Below are 14,909 nucleotides of genomic sequence, written 5' to 3'. Positions count from 1 at the left end.
AAAATCTTAGAAAAATAGAAAAAAAGAAAGAAAGGAAAAGATAGATAGATAGACAGACAGACAGATACCAAGCCCTGGTCTCTACAACAGAGGTTATCTTGCCTGGTAAAGATTGTGTGTGTGTGAGTGGGAGGGTCTTGAGATGAGGGCATTCACCTGGAAGATTCCCGTGGGCCCTATGTACAATACCAAGGATTTGTACAAGCAAGGGAGATTCAAGACATGGAGGAGGTAGCGAGATGTGAAGACAGAGCAGAGAGAGATCTGTAGATGCCAGCCTCGAACACGGGTGGTATGGCCACAAGCCAAGGAATTCTGGATGCCTCTAGAAGTCAGGAGGGACAACGAATAGCTTCTCCCTTAGAGCTGGTGCAGGGAGGGCGGCCGCCCTGACGCCTTGATTTCAGCCCAGTGTCAGACCCTTTGCAGGTTTGGTTGTGAGAACCGGGGAAGGTTGCCTTGCTGTTGTTTGGTGTTTCCAGTTCATGATAATTTGCAATAGTGGCCACAGGAAACTAATGCACCAGGGAAGGGCAGCTTATACATCACATTCTAGATAGTAAAGTCTGGTTTGGCTATAAAAGACTGAATTTGGGGCCAGTGTGGTGGCTTATCAGGCTAATCTTATGCTTTATAGTGCTGGCATCCCATAGAGGCACTGTTTCTAGTCCCAGGTGTTCCACTTCCCATCCAGCTCTCTGTTTATGGCCTGGGAAAGCAGTGAAGGATGGCTAAAGTGCTTGGGCCCCTGCACCCATGTGGGAGACCTGGAAGAAGCTCCTGGCTCTTAGCTTTGGGTCAGCTCAGCTCTGACTGTTGTGGCCATTTGGGGAGTGAACCAGTGGCTGGAAGACCTCTTTCTCCATCTCTCTGTAAAAATCTGCCTTCAAAAAAGATGATATATTTGTGACAAGTATCCACTCGGGTCCGTGGAGTGGGATAATAGGTGGAAGGGAGAGAGATTTGATGAGGAGTAAGTTGAAGGCCACAGATGCCCACTCAGGTGAGATGTCCAAGAGACAGAATGATTGCCAAGGGCCCGGCGGTGTGGCCTAGCGGCTAAAGTCCTCGCCTTGAACGCCCCGGGATCCCATATGGGCGCCGGTTCTAATCCCGGCAGCTCCACTTCCCATCCAGCTCCCTGCTTGTGGCCTGGGAAAGCAGTCGAGGATAGCCCAATGCACTGGGACCCTGAACCCGTGTGGGAGACCCGGAGGAGGTTCCAGGTTCCTGGCTTCAGATCAGCAAGCATCGGCCCGTTGCGGCTCACTTGGGGAGTGAATCATCGGATGGAAGATCTTCCTCTCTGTCTCTCCTCCTCTCTGTATATCTGGCTGTAATAAAATGAATAAATCTTTAAAAAAAAAAAATGATTGCCAAGGCCAGGCTGGGTAGAGAGGCACACAAGGGTCCAACCATTCTGAGGGAGGGGTTGAAAGCGCGCCAAGGCACGAGGGGCTGCTGTGGGCCCAGAAGAAGCAGTGGGGTGATTGGCAAGGAAAGCGAATGGGGACTCACCTGTTCCCTTTGCTCATTTTCTTGCAGCTACCTCCTCAAGCCAGCAAACCCTCTGAGAACCTCCTGGCGTCATCATCCCAGCTTCCTTCAGGCCAGAGCTTTGTGCAAAGCCACTTCCAAGCCCAATACAGGTAAGACTGGAAGCCTCAAGGCTCTTGCTGCCCACCGCCTGTCTCCCTGGGTACCTGAGGTCACGGAACAACACCAGTCATACACACCCTGCTCTCTTCCATTAGTGGTCTTCATCCTAGTCTTTTTTTTTTTTCTGTGGCTGACAACTGGACATTATAGCCTGGGTAACATGATAAAGGAAAGCGGTTTTATTTTGGCTGGTGATTCGGGAGGTTTTATGTCAAGGGCTGCTTGGGTAATGGCCTTTATTTTTTTATTTTGATTTGAGAAGCAGAGTTACAGAGAGACGACATCTTGCAGCCTTCCATTTGCTGGTTCACTCCCCAAGTGGCTGCCATGGCTGGAGCTGAGCCAATCCAAAGCCAGGAGCCAGGAGCTTCTTCCAAGTCTCCCACATGGGTGCAGGGGCCCAAGGAGCTGCGGCCATCCTCTGCTGCTTTTCCAGGCCATAGGCAGGGAGCTGGATGGGAAGTGGAGCAGCCACGACATGGACTGGCTTCCATATGGATGCCAGTGCCATAGGTGCAAGTTTAGCCTGCCACCAGCCATGATGATGACCTTGTTGGCAATGTCCCCAGAAGGTGAAAGGCATTGCATGGCAAGAGGCAGTGTGCGTGTGTGTATGTATGTTCTTGTCATTCCCCTTTTAATAAAGCCACAGACTCAGTCATGGAGCCTCCCCCTACTCACCTGGTCTCATCGAAGTCATCTCCCAGAGACCCCCCCATCTCCAAACACAGTCGGATTGCTTCCATCCTTGGGGGTCTGCCGTATGGCTTAGTGAGTGAAGCTGCCACCATAGTGGGTGGAGCTGCTGGCCTCCCTAATGGACTCACCTTGTGAGAGGCAGGATCAGGCTGTGTCCTCCAGCAGGTCTCTGAAGCATAGCACCTGCCTTTGCTTTCTCTGTTTTTTTCTTAAAAGGGTCTCTGTGGGACCAGTGTTGTGGCTCCGGAGTTGTGGGTTGGGCCTCTGGCATCCCCTATAGGCACCGATTCATGTCCTGGCTGCTCAGTTTCTATTCTGGCTCTCAGCTGATGACCCGAGAAGGGTTACGGAGGATCACCCACATGCGTTGAACCCTGAACCTGTGTGAGACCTGGATGAGCCTCCTGGCTCCTGGCTTTGACCTGGCTCCATCTCAGCTGTTGGGGGCCACTTGAGAGAGAAACCATCATCAGAGAGAAGATCTCTCCCTCTCTCTTTTTATGTGTGTAACTCTGAATTTCAAATAAATAAATAAATCTTAAAAAGAATCTTTGTATTGAAGGAAGGCACAGCAGTTTTTCTTCTTCACAGTTTTGTTGAAGTCCATTCTTATCTATGATAAATCAGCCATCAAAATTTTTTAAAAAATTATTAGGTGTTTACAAGGTGGTTTTTTTTGTAATTTTATTTATTTGAAAGTGGAGTGACAGACAGAGAGGGAGAGGCAGAGAAAGGTTCCATCTGCTGGTTCACTCCCCACATGGCTGCAGTGGTCAGCACTGAGCAAGCAGGCAGGTGGATTGGAAATGGAGCATCCTGGAGCCCACACCATCGCCCATGTGGGATCTGGCATTGCACGCAGCAGCTGGACCCCTGACAACACTGACCCTACAAAGTGACAGCTTCCATCCTCTGCTTCATTCCCCACATGACTTGGGACAGCCAGAGCTGGACTAGGGCCAAAACAGGGAACCTGGAGTTTTCCTCCAAGTCTTCCACTTGGCTAGCAAGCACTTGGGTACCCAAGCCATCTTCTGCCACCTCATAGGTGCGTTAACGGGAAGCTGGATCCGAAACGGGGTAGCTAGGACTCCCAGCCAGTCACTCCCATACGGGATGCGTGTGTTCCACATGGAGTCTTGGCTTGCTCCCCGCGTCTTCCTCTCGGCGCTTTTCCATCTCACTAGCCCTGTTCGTTGTGATTCTCCGCTATGACTTTGGTTGCCCTGCCGAAGCCGTGCTCTCTTGTTCTCTATTATTTCCCCCCAGAAGGGATTCTGAAAGCCTTTCCCCTTGATGGCCACATTAAAGTCGTTGCCAAGCTGTGCTTTTCTGCGAAGCTCCGGGCTCTTACTCCCTTTCCTTGACCCGGCAGCGCCTTCATGGGTCCCCTGGTGGCCTTCTTGTCTGATTTCTCTTCGTTCCAACGAAGTAATGAGCCTTCACTCTTCTGGAGCTCCCTTAATTACAGCCATATATTGCCATCCGTTTTGGGAGGTTTCTATATATTTTTGTATGTGCGTGTGTGTGAGCATGAGGAGGTCGCTTAAAATTTCTTGGAAGCTGTCCTGATTTAGGATTTATACCCTATTCATTCGTCGCCAATAAAATAGATAGGTCACGGTCAGTGTCTTTGAGGCTGGTGGTAGAGGGGGTCTTTGGAAGAACGCAACGCTGCTTTCTACTGGAGCAGCGGAACCACTAGCGATGGAGAAAAAAAAAAATCCATGGTACTTCATACTTCCTGTCCCACCAGGAAGACAGATCCTGAGACAGTAGCCAGCTTGGCCACAGCATGCCCCGGTGGCACGCTTCTGTGAATGCTGGGTGATGCCATGCCTGTTCTTGTGCCCAGTGAAGGGCAGTTTTGTGGGGGCCGCTAGCCATGAAAGTCACGTGTAGGATACTCGTCTTAGCATCTGTTCCCCAAAACAGAGGCTGGGGGAAGCAACAAAGGACTAGAGGAAGGAATTAGGAGGCCCCGGGGAGGGAGCGCTCAGTGGGGGCCTGGCCCCTAAAACTGACCCTTTTCTTTCCTCCCTTGGTTGTTGTTGATGTTGTTGTTTCAATCCACTCCTTTCCTGTCCACATACACTGTGTTCCTGGTCTGCTTTCAAATAGTCCAGTGGCTGCCGTTGATGCTTGCTCCTGTGGTTACCACAAGGGCCCTAAATCCTTGCTCTGGAGAGCAAAATGCAAGTTGTTTCTTGGTGTCTCAGGGAGGTTGGGTCTGGGACTCCCCTCGGACACTCAAATCCACGGATGCTGTAGTCCCTTATGGAGTGTGATATTTGCCTGTAACATGTACACACATGTCTTTAGATAACTCGCAATACCTACTACAGTGGAAGTGCTGTGGAACTAGTTGTTACCTTTTCTGCAGTTGTGTGGTGAATAATGACAGGAGAAAGTGGGTGTGTGTTCAGGACAGGCCCCCACTTTATGGGACGTTGGGGGGGAATTCGTTTGATCTCCATCAGGATCAATATGTAGATGCGGGGCCGGCTGTACTGACGTGTGCTTTAGATAATGTCCCTCGAGCCCAGCTACTTTCTCTTCTGGGCGTTCAGCCCCCGGCCCCTGTCTCTCTGGAGCACCCATGCTGCTAGGGGGCAGGGATGTTAGGCAAGCGGACAGACACCTGTGCCACCAGAGTGTCTACCTCGCCAATAAATGCATTTGATTAAAGAAATCCACTAACCACCTCCTGATACCTTGTATGCCCTCTGACACTTAGCATCCAAGTGAGCGGCTTGGTAGTGGGCAGGTGTGTTAGCCTCCCCTTGGGTAGCATCCCGAGATCTTGTGCCTGCTTGTACCCCAGCTTTCCTGTTTGGTCTGCACAGTGGCACTTTCCACAGCACTCAGGAAACCTTTGGTTCTGATCCCAGAGCTGACATCTCGGGTTGACTTGCTGACTTTTCCCTGGTCTTGTAGCAAGAGCCCAGAACCCAGAACCCAGAACCGGGCTACTCGGTGATGTTCCGTGTCACCAAGAAGTACAACAGATTTGAGGATAAGTAACACAGCGTGCAGACACCCCGATGCACCATGCAATGAAGGAGATGAAATCGGAGCACCTGCTTGGAACGCTGGAGTTGTGGCCATTGGCGGGAGTGAATGAGAAGATGGATGGCCCTTCTGTCCCTTCCCCTCTTCCTTCTCTGCCCTCACCCCTGCCAGAAAACTGACTTTCGAGTAAAGAAATCTTAAAAAGAATTGAAACAGAAAAGAGAAAGAACTAGAGCAGATACTAAAACCCAGCCACTGGGATATGGAATGTGGGCATTGCAGATTGTGGGCCTTACTGCTCCAACCGAGCACACGGCCTGGGCTGCACCATGAGCTGTTTGCCCAGTGGTCTGCAGCTGGACGGCTGGTGGGCTGCCACCTGTTGGAGCGAACGCCTGCCTCCACTGCGTCAGGTCCGTGCCTAGCAGCGGACACGTGACTGTTGTTCCGTGTTGATCCTCCTGCGGTCCTGTCCCAGTGCCCATGCGTGATGACATCCTGCTTCTGTGCTGCCCCTACCCCACAGGTCTTCCTTGACTTGTCCACACTGCCAGAAACAGAGCAACACGTTCGATCCGTTCCTGTGCGTGTCCCTGCCCATCCCCCTGCGTCAGACGAGGTACGTCCCCCAGCCTCACTCGCATCTGCCACTGTGCCTGCTTTGCTGAGTCAGCACTGCTCCCACCTCCAGCCTTGCTGGGTGAGGGGCAGGGACATGAGGGTCACTGTGGAAGGTCGCAGTGGGCTTGCTCCAGCCAAGGAAGCCGCTGCTGCTGCTCTCGTGGTCAGCACCGGGGCCAGCGGCCTTCCTCCGCCCATTCAGAAGCTGGCCGAGCTCATCTGTGTCCAGGAACACTTGCTTCATTTCACTGCTGTACTTTTTCAAGCATCAAGGTTGGGTTTTTGCTTAAAATTGGAGGGAGTTTTAAAAAGTTTGCGGAGCATGCGATGAAAAGTTTATTTTGCTGCCAAAAATGTTCATAATTCATGTTCATTTTTTTCATGATACGCACTTTCCTTGGATTTTTTTTGAAGATCCCTTCTCCCCCACCCCCGTCTTCTCTCTCAATTAGATAGAGGCTTGATCAGAGATCTGAACTGTGAAAACCTTTGTTTTCTTCCAACTCTTCTGAAAAAGCCTCTCAGCCTCTTTGGCTCTCTACTTCCACCTGGTGGCAGTGTACTGAAAGTACAGGGACTCCCAGAAAGTGGAGCCACTGGGAATGGTGTTGGTGACAGGTATTCAAGCACCTTCTCTGTTTTCCAGATTCTTGAGCGTCACCTTGGTCTTCCTCTCCAAGAGCCAGCGGTTCCTGCGAGTTGGCCTGGCCGTGCCCATCCTCAGCACAGTGGCAGCTCTGAGGAAGATGGTAGCAGAAGAAGGCGGCGTCCCGGTAGATGAGGTGTGGTGACTGGGTTGGCTGGGTGGGACAATGAAATGTCACTGGGTTTGCTGTACAGGCTGCTGAGGTTGGCCTGTGGCTCCCAGGGATTCCTTCTGCAGATGTCTTCCTTGTCTTCATTTACAAACCTGTTACTTTGAGAGCCAAATAGAAAGAATCTTCATTCTACTGGTTCACTCCCCAAATACCCAATTAACTGGGGTTGGGCCAAGGCCAAAGCTGGGAAGCAGGAGCTCCATCCAGATCTGCCACATGGGTGGCACCTAGGCTGTCCTGGGTTTTGGCAGGTGCATCAGCAGGGAGCTGGATGGGAAGCAGAGCAGCCAGGATGCCAGCCTGTATACTCTGGTATTGAATTGCAGGGGTCACAGACAGCAGCTTTATTCACGCACCACAATGTCAGTCCGTTTCTTTTCATTCGACTGTTTACAATTTTAACAGCAAATGTTTTTGAAGAGTAGGGAGACAATATTCGTTGGTTCAAACCCCAGATGTCTCCAGCAGCGTGGTCTGGACCAGGCTTACGGCCAGAACCCAGAACCCAATTTAGATTTTTCTTTTTAGCAATAAGGACACAAGTACTTGAGCTATCCCTTCCTTCTTCCTGGGGTCAACATTAGCATGAGGCTGGAATTGAATGCCAAGCTGACACCGGCTCCCGGGCACTCTGATATAGGGCATGTGAGTGTCCCCAGGGGTGCCATATGTCCTCACGATTTGTTTTTGGGGGGGTCACAGTAAAGGTATTGGAGGGAAGGGACCCATGTGGCAGGCAGAGAAGGGTTCCAGCTGTGACTCGGCCACTTTCTAGCTATCTGACCTCAAGCAAAAATTGAGTGGCTTTTGCTCTCTCTGTTAGGTTCCTCCCATATAGGATATTTTTTTCCCAAGTAAAGGAGTACTTTCAGCCCTTTGTTAAGATCTAGCCTAGAGGATGAGCACCCTTGGGTTGGAGGGTGTTGAGTTCTGTGTCTGCGTACATCCCTGTGTGTTTGCATAGGTCCCCGCCCTTTAGGGTTTTCCTAGAGCTCTTAAGTAGAGAGGGTTGTGTGTAGGTGAACTCTGAGGTGAAAGGGAGAGGGGTTTGCTGGGGCAAACAGTGGCAGTCAAGAAAGCTGGGCAGTGGGAGGTGAGGACTACTCCTGGGGAGGCCGAGGGCTGGGAAGCAGGCCGGGCAGCCTGCCCGGCAGTTGGAAATCTACCCCTGGCCTGCTTGACACGTGTCGTCTGTGATCGCTGATGCATGTGCTTTTGTGTGTGTGTGTTTGAGTGTGTGTGCTCCATCCCCTTTAGACCATTTTTCTTTATTCCATCTCTTCTGGCCTGGAGTATATATATGTTAGATTGCTCTCCGATCATCAATTATTGCTAAAATGTCTATATGCATAATAAAGTCTAATGTGGATTTTCCCAACTAACATCTGGGGTTGTTTTAACTGCCCTCATCCTTGTTTTTGATTTGGGTGTCATGCTCCACAGATGTTGTCCAGTAGTTTAATTCCATCTGGAACCCTCAGTTGTAGTAATAGTTATTATGTTTTTACCCAGCCACGCATGTCTTCACTTGCCAAGGCTGACTGTTTTATGTGACTTGTCCTGTCCTTCGCGATCCCGCTTTTCCTTCTTGGCATTGGTATTTAGTGGGAAAGCTGAGACATGGAGATAGAACTCTTTCCTTCATGGGTTCATTCCCCAAATGGCCATCAACAGCTAGGGCTGGGCCAGGCCAAGCCAGGCCTGTATGTATGCATCTCCTGTGTCTGTATGCGTCTCCTGTGTCTCTAAGAGCGTGAGCCATCCCCTGCTGCCTCCTGGAGAAGAGCAAGAAACGGGAGTCAAGAACTTAGCCAGGACCTGAACCTTGGCACTCACATAGGCGAAACTAGGGTCCAAGTGGTGTTGTGACTTCTGTGCCAAGTTTTCCTTCTGATTCCCTCCCTCCTTTCCTTCCTTCCTTCCTCTTAGTTTGTTTTTATTTAAAAAGCAAAATTAGAGAGAGAGAGAGAGAGAGGTCTTCCATCTGCTGGTTCACTCTCCAGAAGGCCACAATGGCTGCAGCTGGGTCAGTCTAAACCTAGCAGCCTGGAGCTTCTTCCAGGTCTCCCATGTGGGTGAAGAAGCCCAAACATTTGGACCATCTTTTGCTACTCTCCCAGGCACGTTAGCAGGGAACTTAATTGGAAGTGGAATAGCTGGGACTTGAACTGGCACCCGTATAGGATGCTGGCACCACAGGCAGAGACAACATACAGTGCCATGGAGCTGGCTTCAGTTTCTCCTCCTCTCCCCTCCCCTGCCCTCCCCTCCCCTCATCTCTCTTCCCCTCTCCTCTCCTCTCCCCTCTCGCTGGCACCATAGGCAGAGGCTTGACTTACAGTGTCATGGAGCTGGCTCAGTTTCTCTCCTCCGTCTCCCCTCCTTTCCCCTCCCCTTCCTTCATTCTTTCCTTCTTTCTTTATGTAAATATACATTCTGAAATCCCTATTGTAGGAGAGAACTTCCCAGCCACAGTGCCTGAAATGGGTTCTAGATGCTGAGACCCTGCTTTGCCCCACTCTGCTGGCAGCCAGAACCTTCAGCAAAGCCAGCCTCCCTTCCAGCCTAAAGACCAGCTCTTCCTGTTTCCCTGCCTTGCGTGCACTGTGTACATGTGGGAAAGCCATGCGTGACATTCTTTAGACATCTCTCCGTGGAGTTGTTTGTCGTGAGCTGCTCACGCCCTCGTCCTGGGTCTCAGCAGCACTTTATTTCATGCCCAGTTGGCTGTGATAACTTAGCTGGGGGTAAAACTAGATTTTCAGGTTTTTGCAGGGGGTGTCAGTGGTCGGTGTTTTAGCATTATCCTTGGAGTGCTTGATTAGGAAGGGAAGAAGGAAATGAGGCTGCCAGACTGTCAGTCCCTTTTAGGGTTCTTTCCCGTTGGGTGTGTCTGAGGATCAAGGGGGATCCTTCTCATTCCAGGTGATCTTGGTTGAACTGCACCCTAGTGGATTCCAGCGGTCTTTCTTTGATGATGAGGACCTGAATACCATTGCAGAGGGCGACAATGTGTACGCCTTCCAAGTCCCTCCGTCACCTGGCCAAGGGACGCTGTCAGGTATAACAGTGTTGGGTGTTTCATTCGAGTTGTGTGGATTGCAGGTTTAAGAGGGTGCTCTAAGGCTGCTGAGGCATGCTACATTGAATTTCAGCACTGGCAACATCGGGTTTGTTTTCCCTATAATTTTATGTACGCATGGTTGATAAGACGAGTGACTCAGCTAATTCTCAGGCCTTGAAAAGTGACTCAGTTAGTTCTCAAAGCCGTCACAGATATCAGAATCACTGGAGGGCTTGTGAAAGTAGGTTTCGTCCCAGGGTTCCTGACTCCGCAGACCTGGGAATGTCTGGGGGTGCTTGCTGCTGCTGCCCCAGGGCCTGTTGCCCATTGTGGGAGCTGGGGTCCTCTCTGCTCAGAACTCCGGTGGTTCAGTGTCCGAGTTTGTAGTAAAATGTCCACAAACGTAGACAGCCAAAGGGGCTATTCCGTGACCTGCTATGGTTTCAGCTATTTCAGTCAAGCATGGTCCAAAAGTATTAGATGGGAAATGTTTCAGAAATAGATGACGCAAAAAGTTGAACAAAACTTTTATTCGAGTATGTGATTATAATTGTTCTGTTTTACTGCACGATGGGATTGGTTTCAGAATGCACCTAAATTATAAGCTAAAATTTGCCATACCTAGATATGTGTAAAGAGCAGACAGACTTAGTGCTCAATAGTATCTGTGGTTTGGGGCATCCACTGAATGTCTTGGAACTTATCTCCCTGGGATAATGGGGGTAGTGCTGTGTCCCAGATAACTCCTATGCCCTGGCCCCGGGCCCCCAGCCAGCCAAGACAGCAGGCCTGTCTGCTGGTGGTTCTCTGAGCCAACAGGGAGTTTCAGGGCCTGGAATCTTCGAGAAGACACTGACTGACTCTGGCTATGATACAACCCTATGAAACAAGTCCTCATTTCATACTCCTCTGGGGGGGATGGGGTGGCACATTTTTGCTTTGACAGTGATCATGTCAGCACCGATTGGGAATGGGGGACAGTCCAGTCCCTGTATGCCCTCAGTGGGAGAGACCCTCACCCTCACCACGTACCTGTTGGGTTGCCCCTCAAGGACAGTTTGAGGACACTGGCCGAGGCACAGAAGCAGTGCTAAGACTCTTGGCAGCATGCTGCAGGTGGCCTTGGAAAGCCTTCGTGAAACCCCCATCCTTGCTTCTAGAAGATTTGCCTGGACACAACTGCAAATCCGCCGCTGTATGTCTGTAGGATCGTTGGGTGTCAGAGATCAGGAATGCCTTGTGGCTCCTCCGTGCTCCCCGGCACCCACCCGCTGGTGGTTCATTGATGCTTCAGAGCTCCGCTGAGCAAAGCAGCTCCTTCACCCTTGTGTTGTTCTCTCCCCAGCTCCCCCGCCGGCTCTGTCGGTCTCCCCACGCCTGGCAGCCCGGGAGGCTCCGCGACCTTCCCTGCCTCTCCGCAGTGAGAACAAGGTGCTAATCCTCCTCTGTAACTTGGTAGGGTCAGGGCAGCAGGCTAGCAGGTATGTTTAACTTCATCTTTTTCTTCTTTTTTCCATGTGATATCTAAGATGTAAGCTCTGCACTGGGGATTCATATGTGCTACAGCTCAACATCCGTCCCCGAGGTGGGACAGCTAGCACTGGGGGCGGCAGGGCACTTCCTGCTCAAGGGGATCAGAAGCAACTGCCCACAGCAGGTGGTTGATGTCATCCTTGGTGGGCATCAGGAGCTGTGCCGCCAGACAAAGGGACAATTCTCACTGCTCTCACTACTTCCAGGCTGTGCTGTATGAAAAGTGTGGTGACGTGAGCTTAGGCTAAAAGCAGAACAGCTATAAAACTATAGAAAGCAGTCCCGGTTTGTAGATTGAAGGGTCATCTGTCCACAGAACCAAGAACTGGAAAGGAGTAAGAACTACTAAAATGACCGGTTATCGGACACATAAGTATTACAAAACTGGTAGACTTCTTGAATAGTCTGAGTGAAACATTTGTGAAGACATGATATTGAGGGTGCTGGGTGTGCTTGCTACCCTCCGGTGACCATTGTGCGGTGTGTGCACGTGTCTGAATGTTACGACGTGCCCCAGAAGCATGTGCAATTATGATTTATCAGTTAAAGATAAGTTAGGGGCAGGTGTTTGGCATAGTGCTTAAAAATGCTGCTTTGGACGGCTACTTGGGACAGCTGCTTTGCTTCCAGCTCCTTCTGGAAGGCTTGAGTCCTCCCTCCTCTGCTTCTGATTCAGTTTCCTGCCAGTGTGCACCGTGGGAGGCAGCGGGTGATGGCACTGGTGTGGGGGTCTCTGCCACTCATGAGAGATCCCCCCGGGTTGAGTTCCAGGTCTTTATCTTCCACCTGGGATTTGGGGAGTGAACCACCAAGTGGAAAATCCCTCTCTCTCTGTCTCTGCTTTTCAAATTAAAAAAAAAAGGAGGGGGGAGGTTTAAAAAAACTAAATGAAGATATATTTAGATTGGTTGAAAAATGTTTCTAAGATGCAACTGGAATAATCACCTGATAGTAACAGCCAGAAACTAGTAGTAGGGGGTGGGGAAAGACAGAAGAATTTCTCTAATGAAACAGAATGGAGCTGTAATTATTAAAACATTGTGATATGGGCAGAAGCGTGTAGTTACACCCGACGTAAACTCGTGAGTGCCCACCGTCTGCTACAAATGGCGGAGCTCCCATTCCTAGGGAAAGAACAAGTTCTTCAACTAGTAATTGATTTCTTTCCTGCTGCTGTGAGAATTGACGGACTGATGAGAGAGGGGACAATAGCGCAGAAACCAGAAAACAAAGACTAGGTGAAGGATTACTTTAGTACCTAAAGCAGGAGACTGTGAGGGAAAGACCATTTTTAAAAAAGATGTTAGGATATTAAACAACTTGCAATGCAAAAGCCACATGAGGAAAATGATGTGTGCCAGGTTGTGGATTCATATCCACGCCAAATACACGAGCGTGGTCTCACATGTATGAGATAAATGCTTGAGATGGAATGAGCCATAGAGAGCAAGATTAGTTCATGGAAGAAATAAATGTATAGGTTGAGGGGCTGGCACAGTGGAATAGCAGCTTAAGCCTCTGTGACACCGACAATCTATAGGGGTGCTGTTTTGAGTCCCAGCTACCCCACTTCTAATCCACCTCCTTGCTACGGAGCTTGGGGAAGCAGCAGAGGAGGCCCCAAAGTGCTTGTGCGCTTGCACCCTTGTGGGAGACCCAGAAGAAGCTCTTGGCTCCCAGCTGTGAACTGGCCCAGCTCTGGCCATAGCAGCCGTTTGGAAAGTGAACCAGCAAATGGAAGATCTCTCTCTCTCTCTCCTACTCTCTGCCTTTCCAGTAAAAATAAATAAAATATATATTTTTTAAGTGTAGGTTGAAATATCCAACAGTGTTACTAGAAAACATTCTGATAGTAGCAAGATACTGGTTCTCCCTCCACCCCGAAGATTCATATACCTGATAGGCAGAATTGCAGAGAGAGGGAGAGAGAGAGAGAGAGAGAGACCTTCCATCCGCTGATTTTCTTGCAAATAACCACAATGCTGGGAACAAGGCCGGTGGAAAGCCAGGAGCCAGGAGCCTTTTCTGAGTCTCCTATGTAGGTGCAGGGGCCCAAGCACTTGGGCCATCCTTCATTTCCTTCCCAGGTACCGTACCAGGGCTGTGGTTCAGAAGTAGCGTAGCTAAGACTTCAGTCAGCATCCATATGGGATGCCAGTACTGTAAGGGGTAGCTTTATCCACTATGCTATACCATTGACCCCAAGATGACAATTATTTTAGATTTATTTATTAATTTATTTGAAAGGCAGAGTTACAGAGATAGAGATCTTCCATCCACTGATTCCCTCCTGAAGTGGTCACAGTAGATGGGTTGGGATCAGATCAACCCAGGAGCCAGGAATACCACTTGGGTCTCCCACATGTGGCAGGGGACCAAGATTTGAACCATCTTCCGTTGCTTTCCCAGACATGCTAACAGGAAGATGGATCAGAAATAGAGCAGCCAAAACTCAGCTGGCACACCAGTATGGGATGCCAGGGTTCCAAGTGGTGGTTTAATGTGCTATACCATGAAGCATGTCCCATCTCACATGTTCTTTGGTCTGGAAAACTCGGTTGTGTACTTCTTAGCTTCGGACGTAGAAAATGTTCCCAACTAGGAGAATATTCCTGAATGCCTAAAACTCAGGCTGGGGGTCATCTATGTTTTACCCATGCCTAGATTTTCTGATTTGAACATCATTCTTCCTGCTTGCTACGGGGCTGGGTGGGGAGTGTTTACCAGCCAGCTGATCATTCGGAGGAGGCTGGTGGCCCATGGTGGCCCTGGTGGCCCTGGTGGCCCATGGCAGTGTCTGTGATATTTTGCGTTTCTGGAGTTCTGTGTGCTCCATTTGTCATGGGGTCCTGTGGTGGGCAGTTTTGCACTTAGTTGACTTAGCTCTCAGCGCGTCACAGATGCAGCTGGGAGGAACCCTCGAGCGGAGCTGCTGCTGAGTGACTTTTTATACATTGTGTTGCTCAAGCAGCCTCACTGTCCTTGGCCTTCCAGGTTCGGGCCGCCTTTCCTGATTATGGAAGACAGAACCGTTTCCTGGGCCCAGCTCCAGCAGTGTGTACTCAGTAAGGTCCGCTACCTCATGAGGAGTGAGGCCCCCGTGCAGGTCAGTGTGTGTGTGTGTGTCTGTCTGTCTGTGTTGGAAGGCGGGTGGAATTAAGGCTCAGGAGAGAGAACAGTTTGCTGTTTAGAGTATTCATTGTTGCATAAAACGGCTGGGATTTGCTTGCAAGACAGTAGCATTGTGTGGTCTGCTGTTTTTGGATCTTTGTGGTATTGCAAGAGACCAGTCCGGATGGAGTCTTGTGAGGTCTTTCCCAACACCCCAGGAATAGAGTGACATTTAATTTTATTTGTTTTATATGTTTGTGATCTTTTCCATGGTTTTTGCTAGAGGACAAAATACCATTATACATTGTAATATACATGTAAGATCAAAAACTTCAAGAAATCGGAGATAAATGCTCTCGGTAGGAAATGAAAATTGGATGCTTGTGTCCATC

General features: G+C 50.0%; 1 protein-coding gene across 4 annotated transcripts in view; it reads left to right on the top strand.

Moving 5' to 3' along the window:
- The window catches only part of USP43 (ubiquitin specific peptidase 43), a 56,882-nt gene that overhangs the window by 14,193 nt on the left and 27,780 nt on the right, over nt 1-14,909 (top strand). For all 4 annotated transcript variants that reach the window (XM_058676152.1, XM_004594748.2, XM_058676151.1 and 1 more), the window contains exons 3-8: nt 1,546-1,649; nt 5,897-5,989; nt 6,638-6,773; nt 9,735-9,870; nt 11,219-11,354; nt 14,401-14,512. In XM_058676152.1, coding sequence (XP_058532135.1) covers nt 1,546-1,649; nt 5,897-5,989; nt 6,638-6,773; nt 9,735-9,870; nt 11,219-11,354; nt 14,401-14,512 — 717 coding nt within the window. The remainder of the gene's footprint in view (nt 1-1,545; nt 1,650-5,896; nt 5,990-6,637; nt 6,774-9,734; nt 9,871-11,218; nt 11,355-14,400; nt 14,513-14,909) is intronic.

The sequence above is a fragment of the Ochotona princeps genome, chromosome 17 (genome assembly GCF_030435755.1).
Source record: "Ochotona princeps isolate mOchPri1 chromosome 17, mOchPri1.hap1, whole genome shotgun sequence".
NCBI lineage: Eukaryota > Metazoa > Chordata > Mammalia > Lagomorpha > Ochotonidae > Ochotona > Ochotona princeps.
The sequence above is the reverse complement of the archived record's forward strand: the minus strand, read 5'-3'. Positions and strand labels throughout refer to the sequence as shown.